This window comes from Nyctereutes procyonoides, unplaced genomic scaffold (assembly GCF_905146905.1).
Source record: "Nyctereutes procyonoides isolate TBG_1078 unplaced genomic scaffold, NYPRO_anot_genome, whole genome shotgun sequence".
Classification (NCBI taxonomy): domain Eukaryota; kingdom Metazoa; phylum Chordata; class Mammalia; order Carnivora; family Canidae; genus Nyctereutes; species Nyctereutes procyonoides.
Window position 1 is genome coordinate 23,316,132 of NW_026575020.1, and position 16,560 is coordinate 23,332,691.

A 16,560-nucleotide genomic window follows, 5' to 3' on the forward strand; every position below is an offset into this window, starting at 1 on the left:
AAGGACAGTCATTGAACAGAGGAGGCTCCAGTACACTCCTTACTCTGCTGTGGCTGCAAGAGACCTGAGTGCACCATGGAGCTTTGTCCCACCCACTGCTGGTGGGCCCTGAGTAGAAGTCCCAAGTAATCAGCTTGGCCCTGAGTAGAAGCACCTTGATTTTCCCACTGCAGAAAAATGCAAGCTCCCCGGGATCAATCCCACTCTGACAGTGCTCTCACTTGCCACGACAGAGTGGGGCCACCTCGCCTGCAGCTTCCTCTTCTGGGTACCCCCCGCCCCACCTAGCCCTGGTCTCCCATCCCTCTGCTGGGTCTTGGGGACTCACCTGTTGGCCTTCAGGTTTTTCAGCCGGGCTTCCAAGTCATTCAGCAGGTTGATTTTCTTGCAACACTGAGAGCAGTAAACATCCAGCAATTCACTGTTGTAGGTGTGCCGCATTTTCCTTGGGGTCTGCCCCGCACTGATTGAGGAGAGAAAAGAAATCACCTCCTGCTCTCCAGTCTGGTGCCCTACTCCATCCTGCTGAGCTTGTTTTACAAGATTCTGCAATACACGTGAACCTTTTGTACGTGCATTTAGGGGCAGATGAAGTAGAAACACAGCAACAGATCTTCCCTCCCTCAAAACCCTCAGAGAATAAGCCAATGAACAGTACCCATTTCACAGATACAGCAGCTGAAAGCTAATGGCAGAGTAAGTCATGACTAGGTCTGTAGGTCACCTGGAAGGACCCTTCAACACCAAGGTGCTAGGGAGCAAGACAATGAAGACCCCAGAGTCTGCAGCCCCCCACGTGGGTTAATTCTGATTCTTCCTCAAGATAGGAGGAGAGATAAAAAATTCTAGACCCCGACCAGAGTGCCGAGGCAGCACCCCCAAACCCCTGGAGCAGAACCCATGTAGCTGAGGACTCCGCCCTCTGAACCCCCACCCCAGGATGAGCTTCGGTTGGTTCCACCACTTTTCCTTGTACCCCAAATGCCATTCAAGACCACGGAGCCACCTGGAAGACACTGAAGATCCCAGGTCTGAGTAGACATTGGTCCTGGTCTCGTCATCGGGGCAGGGGCTGCTGGGGGCACAGTCCACATCGTCCCCCTCCCCATAGTCTTCAAACTGCTCCTCGTTGCTGATAAGCGAGGTGGTGGAGTGTGTGGAGAGGTCTGACGTGGTCATGGATGGAGCGTGGCCCTGGGACCTGGGTGTCAGAGGAGGAGAGAAGGCGGCCGTTAACGCAGCCTCGTTCACAGCTCGTACTGGCAAGACCAGCCAGCCTTCCTGGAGGTCAGTCGGTGCCAGAGATCAGAAGCCTAGTTGAGTTTGCACTTCCTGACCTGGTGAGTACACTTTGGGGACCTCAAGCTAAGGGAAACCTTTTGCCACAGAAACGGTTCCTACACGAGAGATGTCCAAACCAACGATTCTCTAGAGCAGCAAAGCACCGCTTAGCACCTAATGGTTTCCCTGCATTAACTCACCATAAATCATAATAACTTACGAATATAAGATTATATATTCTACATTGCTAATACTAGCAAATTAAGTGATCAAATTACAGTCGCAAAATTATAACATGGATTAGGAAATAAAATGATCATATTATGGATTATCGAAATGTTGAAAGGTCTGTAAAAAAAAAATACTAGCAATCCTATGGGAAAATCAGTACGAATTAAAAGTTACATGTGAAAACTTAAGTTATAGAAAGTAAAAGGGGTCTACAGGATAAGAAAAGTAGGGCATGAAAATATTTCCGTGGTGGCAGGGCTGGGGTCTGGGTGGTGGGATTATAGCAGGTTGGTTATTCCCCTCCATCCTCCCCATTTTTCTACCTTTCTCACATTCTGTTTAATTGGCTGGGACTCTAATAAGAAATGAAGTTTTAAAATAAATAACAGCGAGCTGCCAGGTGAGGCGCTTCTCCTGATTTACAGAGGGGACTTCTAGTCCAGAAAAGCCTCTCTACAAAGAATGTGGGTCAGAGAGCCTAGGCCTCTCTCGGGGGCCCCTGCGGTATGACCTGTGACTGTGTCAGGGGCTGGCTGACCCGGCCTGCAGCCTGAGAAGGAAGCATAGCTCATCACCTGCCAAAACAGATCTTCCCTTTAGTTGTCGTGAGGTCGTGTCTGCATGGTGTCACTCATAAATGTTGGTTTTTCTGAACTACTAAGCCTCCACACTCCCAGCTGGGCCACCTGGCCAGGTGGCAAGAAGCAGGGAACCAGTTAAGGCAGTAATTCTCAAACTATGCCCTTGAGGGATCCCAGTCTCTATCTGAAAATCAGAGTGTTGATGATAGGGCACAAGAGAGCACCCTCCTGGTACTTCCACCCTGTGTTTTGCTTTGTTTTTAAACTTACTTATTTGTCCTCAGGTTCCTTAGAGCCTTGGGTGGAATTCATCATACCCCTCAGCTCTTTCTCCTACACATTTTACTACAAGCCAGCCCTGCTGGGTGCCTCTTGGTGATGGGTCCCCAAAACACAATGTGAATGACCAAGTGGCAAAATGGTGAGCCAGAGGGTTAACAGGTCTGTGGTCCCTGACCAGCTGTCCTTGGTGGCTAGTTGTAGTATCACTCACAGACTGCTCCCAAGACACACCCGGATGAACAACTCCAAAGACCCCACTGAGAACAGCTGGACTTCCAGAGGCCCTGGAGTCTGAGAAGCCCTACACTGAGAAAATGTATAGGAAATTATATTTTTAAGGTCAAAAAAATGATTAAAAATTGACAATTTCATATGGTCAAACTGACACTAGACCCCCTCTCCCACCCTCTCCAAATCTCTGGGGTGGCCATGACCACCACTTTCTGATATGTGGCGCTCCAGACTAGTTTTAACTCACTTGTCTTCTGGCAGGAACAGGCCCCCGAGCCCTCCATCCTTCTCTTCGGCAAGCGACCCCTCCAGGCTCTGGGTGCTCTCCATCGGGCTGTCCGTGTCTGACTCTGGGGGGCCTTCAGCGGGGGCTAGTGTCATAGCCTCCTCCTCGTCCTCGGGGAAGAAGCCGGGGCCCCTGGGGAGGAGCTCGCCATCAGCGAAGGTAGGTCCTGGCACCTCGCTGCCCTGGGAAAGACAGAGAGGCACCCCATGAGTGGGGCTGGGTCCCCAGGGTTTAGCACATCTCATCAGACTTCAAGGATGTCAGCAGGGATTGGGGAGCAGGGGAACCCAGACCCCAGGACCTTGAGGGTAACAATACCTGGCAGGTGACCTGTCTTGGATCTCTCACAATGACTGTCTCATGAGAGCCCCACAGAGCCAGAACCCTGGGACAGCCATCCATGGAGAAGGGCCACAGGCAGGCCAGCTATGTCACTCAAGGCACCTGGACAGCTGGTCAGGGTCCGCGTCACAGTCTGCACAGGCAGCCGAATGGCTCCGTGACTGAGCTAAGGGCAGAGCCGTAACAGATGGCCACCAGGAATGACGACCCCGACAGAGCAGAGCTGGATGCAGCAGGGTATGGGGATATCCCATAGCACAGAATCTCCCTCCGTGATTCGAGGCATGTCAAATAACCTCTGTGAACCGCAGTTCCCTCCTCGGTAAGTTGAGAGGGACGATGGACTAACAGGATCACCGAGTCTCCGGGGAGGACCTCAACCAATCAATCCTGGCCACAAGACACGGTGCCAGCCCGGGAGGGACAGTCTGCTGTGCCCCTCACAGCCATGCTGGAGAGGAAGACACGAGGTCCTTCGATTCTGAGCTTGGGGTGGGTCCCCAGAGCCCAGCACATGGCCCACCACAATGTCAGTTCGGGACAAATGTTTGCTTGGCCTTTTTGCTGAGACCACCTGACAGGTTAAGGGCTCTGGCCTTGTTCAGAGTTTACCTCGTCTGAGAGGCAGCTCCTGACAAACCACTTCTTGGGGCTTCCACCTGCACCTGTCCAAGATGAGAAGCCTTTCCCCAGGCTCTTTGGGTGCTCCCAGGCGAGGGCTAGTAGAGCCTTCCACGACAGGGGGTTCCTGCAGCCCCAGAACTGCAAGACGGGCAACAGAACAAAGCCTGTGAAGAGCCTCCAGGCACCTCAGACAAGGACAGGACCAGGGACATCCAGGGAAGGTGGTCAGCGACAGGCGTGGCTGGGCCCACCTGGAAGGGTGCAGTCCCCGCTGCTGGTGGGGGGCAAGCAGCCCTCCTGGGGCTCCCTCCCCACCAAGACTTCCTGGCAGTTAGTGGGCTTGGCTCCTGCCTGTGTACCATGACTCGGCCGAGCACTGGATGGATTGGCAAGTCGGCACCAGGCAGCCAGGCGCCCCGACTGTGGAGGCCCAGGGGCCGTGTAATTAAAACCACTCCCAGTGTTCGCACAGCGCTTTCCACCTCGAGGCCACTCATCCGCCCCACATGGCTCCCAACCTCACAGGACCCTGCACCCTGAGCAAGCTCTTCCTCTGCAAGCCCGAAGCTGCAGCCCAGGGGAAACAACGCAAAACCAACGTTAACGGAGCAGCCGCCAAGTTCTGGAGACAGAGCTGAGAGTCCGTGCAGAATCTTCTCCAGGCTTACGACAGCTTCAGAACAGCGATCCTTCTCCCCAGTTAATGAACAAGGGAATCGAGGCTCAGAAAGTAGCCCGCCAGAAGTCTGGCCAGCAGGCGGAGGGCCACCTACCTCCACCCGCCCCCTGCTTGGTTCCATTTATCAGTGATGCGACCCACACTTCATGGGATTTTCAATCTCATGGTGACAACGAGATTGCGCATCACAGGAACATATTAGGAAGTATGAAGCCTGGGCCTTCTGTCCCTGCTGCCCGCTTCCCACCCGTGCCGGGAAGCTGCCTGGGCCAGTGCGCAGACCCTGGAGAAACCAGGCAGGAGGGAGACAGCCCGCCCAGGAGAGCAGGGCTCCTGGCCGGGCAACGCATGTGCTCTGTTCCTCCCTCTGCAAGCTTTTTGCCTTCTCAGCCACAAGGGCAGGGCTAGCACTTGCTAGGAATGCCTGCCTTGTGGCTTATAGGAGTCCTTGGCCACTTCCGGTTCTCAAAGCCCCATCAGTTGGGTCTCCTTCCCCCTACCCCCGCACCCTGTAGGTGAGGTGACTTGTCTGGGGCTACACGGGAGTTGGTGGCAGGGTGGGACTGGACCGTGAGCCACCAGTTCCTACGCTCTCCTCAAAGCTTGGCCAGCACGGGGTCCTGAGGAGGCTGCTGCCCACCCCCACCTACAAGTTTGCAGGAGGCAAGCAGGGCACCAAGGAGCGACCAGTAGCCATGCTCCCCGGGTGTCCGGCCTGGGCTCTGTCTGATTCATGTTTGTCTCCTTGGAGACTGAGACATAGAGGCCCAGTTTTTGCCGGGCATGATGCCCAGAGACACCCAACTCACTATATGCAGGTGGGGACCACGACCCCATCTCACCTGATGCCCCAGAGCAACATACCCACTTCTGACAGCTGGACCAAAAGGAAAGAATGGCCTGGCTCAGCCATGACTCTGACTGAGCAGAGTCCACATGTGCCTGGTCCTTCATGATTGACACAGCAGCCGGTCTGTCTCCCACACATATCCCCATCCAGCTCTGACACCAGCCCCGGGAGAGCCAGAGGACGTGTACGGGGCAGCGATGGAGTCACAGTCCTAGTCTGACATGTGGGGAAGATGGGGCTCAGGGTGGGCAGGGACTGGCCTGGAACTTCCCTGCTACCCAGCGCCCTGCGCACACGTAGAGCCAGGCTCTGGACTGCACCGCCCCCTTGCTACACACACACACACACACACACACACACACACACACACACACACACTCTCAACATATACAGCCTTTTCTCTTAAGATCAGCTGCCTTCCCACATTAACACCTTTCCATTCAATACACTGTTGTTTGCCCAAAGCAAGTTAAAATTTTTATAACTTCAAAACCATTTTTAGTAGTTTCCCCCTAAATTCAAATAATATCAAAACAGCTGTAAGTAACTATATGCCCTGGTTGGCCTGGGACAGTACTGGTTTGGCATTTGTCCTGGAGACAAGTGGCCCTGCTATCCCTGCTCCATTCCTCTGGGCTCTCTGGTAAAGGGAAGGGCGTAGCACCAGGCCTGGGAGGGGTGCTGTTGGAAGTGAGGATGGCCTGCTCTGATCCCAAACACCTCAGGAAGGGAGGCAAAGCACGGCAGCTGCTGGAAGGTGCTAGAAGGCTACTACTCATTGGTTTGGAGACTAGGAAGTATGCCCTCCTCAAGAGGCTGGGCCTGGGGAAGTATCCAAGACGAAGGTTTTCTAGAGAGATTGAGGGCTGAGGCTGAGAAAATAGGCCCTATCCAGCTACTCTGGCAGGGCAGGCCTGTATCACCAGTGTCCCCTCTCCTCACCCCTACCCTGTCTCCAGCTGGACTGGATGCAGCTGCCCCTGGCTAGAAGAGGGAGCCCAGAGGCACACAGCCTGCCTGTGGGAGCACCTCTCCAAGTGAGAGCGCCTTTACCCACCAGCAGGCTCCACAGTCACCCTTCCTCTGTAGGAAGCTGGCACAGGCTGAATTCAAAAGCTGGTTAAAAAAAAAAAGAAATACCCATGGTGGGAGAGGGCATCCCAGCATCAGAGGGGCCAACCATGTCCCTCTGTCCACATGCCCAGAGGGGGTGTCGCAGGGTTCAGACACAACTTTATTTGGTCCTCCCCATCACCTGGCCCTAGTGGGATGCCACCTCCAAGTCACACATACCACCTATTTCATTTTCATGGCAGCGAGAGCACGGACTCCAAGGCACCCCACTTGCACATTCCCTGAGAGAAGGAATACCCTAGGGGCGCCTGGGTGGCTCAGTGGTTGAGCATCTGCCTCTGGTTCAGGGCGTGATCCCGGGTCCAGGGATGAAGTCCTGCACTGGGCTCCCCTTGAGGAGCCTGCTTCTCCCTTTGCCTATGTCTCTGCCTCTTTCTCTGTTTCTCAAATAAATAAATAAATAAAATCTTAGAAGAAGAAGAAGAAGAAGAAGAAGAAGAAGAAGAAGGAGGAGGAGGAGGAGGAGGAGGAGGAGGAGGAGGAGGAGGAGGGGGAGGAGGAGGGGCCTAAAGGGGTAACCCTGGAGATGTCTGCATCTGAAACCCCAACAGTTGGCACTGTGGGGAGCATATGGCAGGTGATTGGCAGGTATCTGTGGAAGCAAACTACCCTGCAGAACGGGGAGCTGGGAGGAACTCACTGTGGCAACCCTGAGGCCCAGGTGCCCATCTGGCTTGCTCACAGGCCACCATGCAACCCTGGAGGAGTTGTTCAACCTCTAGGCCTCATCTAAAAACAGGGATGGAAATACCCACTGGCAAGACTGCCACAGAGAACCTACATAGAACAGGGCCTCACACCTCACAGATGCTGGGAACATGGCAGAGAGGAGGCGGGGCAGAGCTGGGTTGAAAGCAAGCTCTGGAGATGGACTGACTGGGTTCAAATCCCAGCTCCACCACTCAGCTTTGCAACCTTAGGTTTACTGGATCCCCCATGCCTCAGTTTCCCCATCTGCAGAAGGGAGTTAAATGTCATCAGGAAACAAGTTCGTACACATTCTAAGCACACACAGAAAATGGTCAATAAATCTGAGCTATTATTGTCTTCACTGTTGAGAGAAGACAACCAGGGGTGTCTCCAGGCCCAGTGGCCTCTATCCAGGCCCTTGGACCCTATCCCTTTGACCCCCAGTGACACATCAGGTGGAGGTTGGCTGGGTTGAGCTTCTGGAAGCCTGAAGTTTGCAAGTTCCAGAGATACAGGTGCCTCTTTTCTCCCCACCAGGGCCATCCAATAAGTGTTAGGATGAGATACTGCCTGGGCAAGGGAGTCCAGCAGGCTCTGAGGCTCTAGCTCATCCACCCCCAGGCCTGGCAGTGGCTCCACTTCCCAGGCGGTAACTCAGAGCCAAAGAACAGCTCTGTGGGGACAGGGCTGGGTAAAAATAGCTTGAACGGGCACATCCCAGCTTCCCTCGCAGCCAGGCACCAGCAGGCACACGTGGAACCCCACTGCAGGAAAGGTACTGGATGGGAGGGGTGGGGGGTGGGCACACACCAAGTCTGGGGCAGGAGAGAAGCCAGGATGCTGTTTGGGTGAGGCTGAGCAGGCTAGGGGGTGAGAGGGGTGTGTGGCGGGGCTGGGGATGAAATCCCTCATCATAAGCCCAGCCAGCTCTCTGCTCAGGAACAGTGACAACAGGCCTGCTCAAGGCCTTGCTGGGTTTTCCCCACGGGTAGCAGAAGACTAAGGAGCTGACTTGTGGATGCCAGTGCCCCCAGGTCCAGAGAGAGAGGATGGGCTTACCTGGGGCTGGGATCCCCCTACCCGCCACTGCAGCTCCGGCACCCATCCAGGCACGGCAGCAGCGGAGATCAGTAAGCAATCCAGGCTGTACCCACCTCCTGTTTGTGGCGGCCGACTCCTGCACCGAAGCCAGGCCTTGCTCTGCAGGCAGGAGGTCGGTGCTCATCGGTGGCTGATAGGGTTCTGGTTCAACAAAGGGTTCCTCAGATGCCAGTCAAGGGGTGAGGGTGGGAAGAAAGGGGGAAGTAAGTTTCCACACAAGGAGGCTGGTGCCTAAGCCTCGACTTCTGAACAGAAAGTAACCATGGCTCAGATACAAGGCCCCAGCTCATCCCCAACAGGGTCAAGGGTAGACACAGGAGCACCAGGTCACCAAGCCATCAGAGTTCATTTATCTCCTGTCCTGGCCAGCCCTGGGGATGGACGGCTTACAGTAAGATGAAAGCCCAAGCATCCCACTCTGACTGAGGAGGCCGATTCAAGAAGACAGAACAGACTGCTGTGTTCTCATCCCCAGGGGCAAGATCAGAGAGTGGCTGGGAGCTCTGTAGTGAACTTCCTTCCCTGGCCCCTGCAGGGAAGTACTTAGTCACCCAGTTTTACAGACGGGAGAAGGGAGGCCCTCGGGCAGACGTAATTTAGTCCTGGATGGGCCCCTCAGGCTGGCACTGAACAGAAGAGAAAGAGAAAGTAACGCTGGTGTTTCTCAAGGACTCCCATGCCATTTGCAAAGAGCAAAGGCACTCAGATAAGGAGGCCCTGCTAGTGCAAGCGCCACCACTGTGGAAGTGGCGGGGAAGCCCACATGCTCTTCTTTTTGATGTTTTTATTTTTAAATTTTATTTATTTTTAAAGATTTTATTTATTTGAGAGAGAAAGAGTGATTTGAAGGAGCGGGGGGAGGGGCAGAGGGAGAGGCAAACTCTCTGCTGAGCAGAGAGCCTGGGGCTCTGATCCCATAAGATCATGACCTGAACCAAAGGCAGACACTCAACCACTGAGCCACCCAGGCGCCCCCTTTTTGATGTTTTTTTTTTTTATGTTTTTAATTGCAACTCTTGAGCTGTCTCTCTCCCCAATCTCACACTCCTCACCCCTCCCCCGACTCCCAACAGACGCTACTGTTAAGGTAGTGTCACAGGAGTGCAAGACAAAGAGAGGGCTTGATGTAGCTCCCAGAAAAACTCAGACATGAGGATGTCCGATAGCCCCCTGGCAGCAAATTTCCAGCAGGGTGGCAGAGCAGAGGGACTGAGTATTAAGGAGGCTAGTGTTTCCCCAGGAAGGGGCTGAAGAGAAGAGTCTGAAGCAGACCCTGGTGGTGTCCACCCAGGCACTGGCCAGAGGTGTCTGGTCTGCTTGATCTGCATGTCAGGCCTGCCCCAAAGGCCGTGGGGTCCAACTTAGCTGGCATCAGAGATGGAGATCATTCAATGTCCATTCAGATCTAACCAGCTCCCCTTGTCCATGTTCACCCACTACCCTTCTGATCACAGCAAACTTCCAGGAACGTGCAGGCGTCAGGGAAAGGCGGGCTGCCCAAACTCACTGCCAGAGCACACTTCTCACGATAAATGGATCAGCTGGCCTTCTGGCTCTTCGTGTCCATCTAGGGATAATCTGTGGGAATGGGTGGCACTCAAGCCCCAGGATGAGGGAAGGGCCAACAAGATCTGGCTTTCAAGCCCATTAGGCTTTGGGCCAGATCCTGGACCCCATTGGAAATGCCCATCACAGTGGGGTCAGGCGCTGCACCGGGAGACCCTCCAAGCCCCTCTTCCCACTATGCCACTTCCATTCCAATAACACGTTGAAGCATGTCAAAAGTCAGCACTTAAAAATGAATTATTGACATTCTAATGGAGAAAGAAATGGAATAAAAAATGCTTAAGTCATCCAAAAGGAAACATGAAAAAAGGAGAAAAAAAAGGCCAAAGATCATAACTCAACCATAGTAGCAATGCATTAAATGAAAATGCAATAAACCCAGTATCCCTGAGTAGCTCAGTTGATTAAGCATCTGCCTTCAGCTCAGGTCACAATCACAGGGTCTCGGGATCAAGCCTGCATCAGGCTCTCTCTCCCTCTGCATCTTCCGTGGCTTGCACACTCACTCATACTCTCTGTCTCTTTCTCACTCACTCTTTCTCTCAAATAAATAATGAAATCTTAAAAAAAAAAAAAAGAAAATGAAATAAACTTTACTATTAAAAAACAAACCCCATCAGACTAGATAGAAACAACAACTATGTGCCATTTACAAGCAACATAGTTTAAACATTAGAAGACAGGCCAAAAGTAAAGGAATGACAGGGCACCCAGCTGGCTCAGTGGGTAGAGCATGTGACTCTTGATCTCAGGGTCAGGAGTTCAAGCCCCATGTTGGGCACAGAGCTTACTGTGCCCAAATAAATAAATGAATGCCTAAAGTTGGAGAATTTAACTCATCTCTTGATAACTGATAGAGCAGACAAAAGAATTAGAAGGGAGATGGGAGGTATGAACCACACAAATGAGACCAGACACAAATAGCACAGTGTAACCACATGTAGAATAAAACCACCAGAGCGAAGGTTGATGAGGAACTGGATGCTGGCACAGTACCAAAGAACCACCCTCCACCCTCCAAACACCCTCCACCCCTCAAAATCTCCATCGTGGAGAAAAATCGGCTATTGTCGCTTTATAATCAGTGATCAAGCCCAGAATTGCTAATTGGGAACATTTGGACACTGGCCTCCTGACCGGACTCAAGATGAAGGACACAGCCTCACCCGTCATGTCATCTTAACCGAATACTCAATTCTAATCATGCCTTAAGATCTAACCTCTACCCCACCCCCAGGAACATGGAAGAAGGAGGAATGAGTTACCGACCACCACAGAGAAATCACCAGGCAGAGGGTATGTGGGGACTTCTACAAGACCACTGCCTGAGCTTCTCAAAAAGGGAAGTTCATAAAGAAGAGAGAAAAGGATCTTCCTAGACCAGTGGTTCTGAGACTTTAACATACATCAGAATTGTACGGGAACTGTGAGCTCAGATGGAATCAGAGCTTCTGAGTCAGTAGGTCTGGGGTTCCTTTCTATAGGTTGAAATAGGTTGGTTTTTTGTTTTGTTTTAAGATTTTATTCATTCATGAGAGACAGAGACAGAGAAAGAGAGAGAGGGAATGAGAGAGGCAGGCAAAGACACAGGCAGAGGGAGAAGCAGGCTCCATGCAAGGAGCCCAACATGGGACTCGATCCTAGGACTCCAGGATCACGCCCTGGGCCGAAGGTGGCGCTAAACCGCTGAGCCACCCAGGCTGCCCTGGTTTTTTGTTTTAAAGGTGCATTTCTAACACGTTCTTGGGTGATGCCAACGGTCCCAGGACCACACTGTGAGAACCCTTTTAGATTAATCAAGAAACGCCAAAGCCAAATGTTAACCTTGGTTAGATCCCAGTTCAAACAAACAAGCAAACCACCACCTAGCTAAAAAGACCTATTGAGGTCCCAGTGGAAGCTAGAATATGGGCTAGATATTGGATAATATTAGGGAATTATGCTTGCTAACAGTTATAAGGAAAATAACTGTTAGTTTTGATAATGTCTAATTTTCTTTTAAATGGTTTTGGGGGATAGAAGCTACAGAGATAAAGCAAATATGGTAGTGGCACTGGAGAGCAATTGTGGGTGTGCAAATCCTTGCTGGGGCTGTCTTCCTCCCCAGCCAGCTCCACGATGGACTATCCTAGTTGCAGAGGCTGGTTTGGGTTCCACATGAAACACTGTGGGGGTCCTCTCATGTGGCTGATGGAGTCCTGTTCACTGAAGGGGCTAGATGGTGGGCTCTGGAACCATGGGGGCTGGGAACCCCCCGTAAAGCAGTGCTTCAGGAAAACCTCGGGGAGTCACGCAGCTTTGGTGGCCCTGCCCTCAATAGCTTCCCATAGTTGGTTTTTACAAGTCTTATTTTTTTTTCAGCATGTTAGCAGAAAGATATATACATAAAACATGAAAGATGCTTGCCCCAAACTTGCTGAACTGGTTAAGGAAAAGTGTAAAATCTCTGACAAGTTTAGCTCCATTTAAAAGGAATGTGCAAAAGCGAAGCCTTCCTTAAAGGATGCTATATCCCAGAGGCCGAAGAAGCAGAAACAGGGAGCCTGGTGGGCCCACATGACTCCATGGGTCAAAACCCCACAAGTTCAATGAGGAGCAGCCTTGGTTCCAAAGGATCAGATCAGACAGCCATGGTAGTTCAGGCTCTAGAAGGTGAACCACGAGTCAGAACATTGGAACCTTTTCTGAATATAGCACTTGGCCAAGAGCTACCCCAATGGGCCTATCATCAACACTGGGCCTTTGCTTGCAGGCAGAGCTGGCTCCTATCCCCTCCACTCAGGGCTCTCCCTGGATGCCAGGCTCTGCTCATACTCCTCTTTCTCCACCCCTTGGAGGATGGTTCCAGAAAACTTTCTGTTATGGGCTGACCTGGGTCCTGTCACCCCCTAAATTCATATGTCGAAGTTCCAACCTCAGTACCTTGGAGTTTGACTGTATTTAGAGACAGGGTCTTTAAAAAGGCAACTACAGGGCACCCCGGGTGGCTCAGCAGTTTTGGCACTGCCTTCAGCTCAGGGTGTGATCCTGGAGACCAGGGATCGAGTTCTGCATCGGGCTCCCTGCATGGAGCCTGCTTCTCCCTTTGCCTGTGTCTCTCATGAATAAATAAATAAAATCTTTAAAAGATAATATTTTTTTTAATTTTTTTTATTTTTTTATTTTATGATAGTCACAGAGAGAGAGAGAGAGAGGCAGAGACACAGGCAGAGTGAGAAGCAGGCTCCATGCACCGGGAGCCCGATATGGGATTCGATCCCGGGTCTCCAGGATCGCGCCCTGGGCCAAAGGCAGGCGCCAAACCGCTGCGCCACCCAGGGATCCCAAAAGATAATATTTTTTTTTAAAAAAAGTCAACTACATTAAAATGAGGTCGTCATGGTGGGCCCTATCTCAATCTGACTGGTATCCTATGAGGAGTAGATTAGGACATACCCAGGCGGAAACACACACAGACCATGTGAAGACACAGGGAGAAGACAGCCAATTGCAAGCCAAGGAGAGAGGCCTCAGAAGAAACCAACTCTGTTGACATCCTGATCTTGAGTGTTTAAGCCTCCAGAATTTTGAGAAAATTAATTCCAGTTGTTCAAGCCTGCTTGTCTGTGGTACTAGCTGTTTTGGCAGCCCTCGTCAACTACCACCCTCTCCTTCCCCCACTCAGAAGCCTGTGTGGAGTACCTTAGGCCCCACCTGGCTTTGTCACCCACCTTCCCATCCTGATAATAAAGGCAAATTCCTTCTGGTCAATTCAACTCAACCTCCAGAGAGAACTACTGAACCTTAGAATCTCATCAAGAGACTTGGGGTTTGTTTTTGTCTCTCCTCAAAAGAAATGGTATCTTCTCTCTCATAACCATTTTGAGATACTGCTATTTCTGGAGACTATTTTGCTGAAGCTGAAGCTTGGTGCATCTATAATTATCAGGATGATGTTTCCTAAACACTATGTATATAAATCTAAGTAGATTATTTCTATTTCTTGTATTCTCTCAATAGTACAGGTATATTTTAACTTTAAAGGAAAGCATATGTGCAGTTCAGCCAGAGGCATTTAAAACTGCAAAGGCAATTTTTGTTTGCCCAGCACTGTACTTAGTGTAGTTATAATACAAATGTAAAAGTTAGTTTACCTAAAGAGTGAATGCTTTACAAGAGAAGAGATCAGTAGTTAGCCCTGGAACCACAGGCCCATGGGGCAGGCCACCTCTGTGGCCAGGAGCACTCAGTAATTGAGCAGGATATTACCAGTTTCTCCATGCCAGACAGTATTTCTGGTTCCTTGAAATCCAGTGCATATTTCTTCCCTTCGCTGTGGTCAGTTTGGGAAGGAGGGCCCTTACCACTCCTGGGACACGTGGGCACCTCACTCGGCTGAGACACCAGCCTCCCTCAGACATGGCTAGAACTGGAGCCCCCCCATCCCATCCCCTTCAAGGCTGGCTGTCCAGGGTCAGGCAGACACTGAAGCTGAATCTGGCTGAGTGACCAAGGGAAAACCGCAGGGGAGGTGGCCCCAGGGTGAACTTCTGCTCCTGTAGGGACCAAGCCCTTGACGAGTTATGACCATTCTAACAAAGCCCCGGGTCCTGGGTTTGAGTGCCCCAGTGAACCGACGTCCTGAACAGAAAGGATCCAAGGAGGCCATCTACCCTAACCCCTGCCCCCAGAAAGAGCCAACAGGCTTGATTTTCAAGTGAGAATGTGGACTTCAGAAGCAAACCGTTGGAGATTAGGAAAACAGAACTTAAATTGCTTCCACATCTGGAAGCCGAGCCCAGCAGCCAGCCCCAAGAATTCCAGGCATGTCAGCTGATGGAGAAGCTGTAAGTCAAGGGAGGTGTTTCCTGTGAGCCCAGTCGCTTCCACAAAGCACCTATCCAAATCCACAAGACCTGTCTACATCAAGAAGCAGGGGCGGGGGGGAAGGTGACACAGGACAGCACCTCCCCCAGGGCCCATGTCTGCTTTACCAAGGTGGTCTCATTTTCTTCCCCCAAATCCCTGCAAGTAAATACTGCCTCCTGACAGGTAAGGACCCGGTGTCCGGAGAGTTGAATCCACCTTGCCCCAAAGTCACGATGAGATTTTTCTCTACCGCCCTGTGGTCACACAAAAAGGTAGAGCCACATGAACCCGAACCAGGAACTCCCGACGTCAAACACCCTGTTGAAATTCTCAAAAACTTTCCCAAGTACACGCCGGAAAGCTACAGTTCCCGCCCGCCGTGGGGTCCGTGGCTCAGAAAACCACAGCCAGGTGTCAGGCAATGCAAATGTCAAAGGCGAATTAGCAGGCCACAGGCTGCTAGGGGCACACAACAAGGCCTCTCCTGGCTTTCTGAACAGGCGGCTATTTTGGGCTACAAATTACAGCTTTTAAAGATGTGGCTGTTTGAAGAGAGGGCTTAATTACTCACACAGTCAAGAGTTTGCGGGGCTGGCTCTGGGGGCTCTGTGTTTTCCCAGCACGCCAGGGAGGGCATGCAGAGGAGCAGCACAGCCGGCGGTGGCCCTGGCCTGCTCCGCCGCTCCGGGGGCCCACCAGGCAGGTGGGGCCCCTGCAGGTGAGGGGGGCGAGCTTCCCCGGGGGAGGCCGCACCTGCATGGAGCCGGCCAACTGGGGACAGCTGCCCACCTCCCCGCTTCTCTGCACAGAAACCCTCGGGATTGGAAGGCCAAGCAGCGCCACTGAGAAGGCAGCTCCTCTGCTCCCCTGCCCCACAGCACCCCCCCACCTTCGGGCACCTCCCATCGTCCCAGAGCCCCAGCCCAGCAGGCTCCGTTCAGCAACTTCCTTCTGTCCTTCCGCCTCTGCCAGGCCCAGCTGCTCAGGCTGGGTATCCCGGGGCTGCCGTCTCACCCAGGAGCTCGCTGGAGCATGGCTGGCCAGGGCACTGCTCAGGGGCCCTGAGCAGGGGAGGGGGAGCCGGCCCAGGTCCCTTCCCAGGCTCTACTCTGGGAGGAACAGGTAAGAGCTCTGGGTCTGACCCCACTCCCTAGCTTGGGGCTCAGAGGGAGGAGGTGCCCAGGGGGCATACAAGGCTGCCGAAGGCCCCTGTCAGCGAGCCCATGGGCTCCCCTGTGGCTACAGAACCAGGCCCTGCCTCAGACCAGCACACATAAGCCCCGCCCAGCTGCTCTCAGCCTCGGGACAGGGTACCGCCACTCCCTGTCCCTTGTACCCCAAGCTCTTGTTCAACACAAACAGCCCCACGCTTTGGCACACACTGCTCCTTACATCTGGACACAATGTCTCCCCGTGCCACACAGGCCTGTCCCTAGAAAAGCCCCAGAAAGTCACTGTATCTGGGAGGCCAATCCTTCCCCTCCATACATTCCTCCCTCAGGCCAGAATTGAGTTCCGAGAATCCCACAGCCATCTCCAGGCACAAGCGCTGTGAGCCCCTTCTCTGCTCCAGGGATGCTCTCCCTGGGACACTGGGTGAGGCGTCTTCTCCTCACTTCCCCACCCCCGAGAGACCACTTTAAGGGGAGAGGGATTAGCGGGGCGGGGGGGGGTGGAATTTCCCACCCAGCCTTGGCACAACTAACCCACAGGGTCTCCTGTCCCTAGTAAGGAGCTGTGTGGTGGCCCGGCTTCCTGGGGGAGCCCAGAGGGGTCACCACACCAGCCAGTACAGGCTCTTCCCAAGCAAATCGTGCCCCAACCCCAGCCCTGT

The 16,560-nt window shown here is 52.7% G+C and overlaps 1 protein-coding gene across 4 annotated transcripts in view; it reads right to left on the reverse strand.

Annotated features, from left to right (window-relative positions):
• RAB11FIP4 (RAB11 family interacting protein 4) overlaps positions 1–16,560 on the reverse strand; it is a 116,237-nt gene that overhangs the window by 14,019 nt on the left and 85,658 nt on the right. For 2 of the 4 annotated variants that reach the window (XM_055318602.1, XM_055318612.1), the window contains 3 exons: positions 2,854–3,074; positions 1,007–1,201; positions 329–463 (listed from right to left, as the gene is read on the reverse strand). In XM_055318602.1, coding sequence (XP_055174577.1) covers positions 329–463; positions 1,007–1,201; positions 2,854–3,074 — 551 coding nt within the window. Of the gene's footprint in view, positions 1–328; positions 464–1,006; positions 1,202–2,853; positions 3,075–3,846; positions 3,872–8,365; positions 8,391–16,560 lie in introns of those variants that run through there. The other 2 variants (XM_055318628.1, XM_055318622.1) reach the window with 2 other exon arrangements.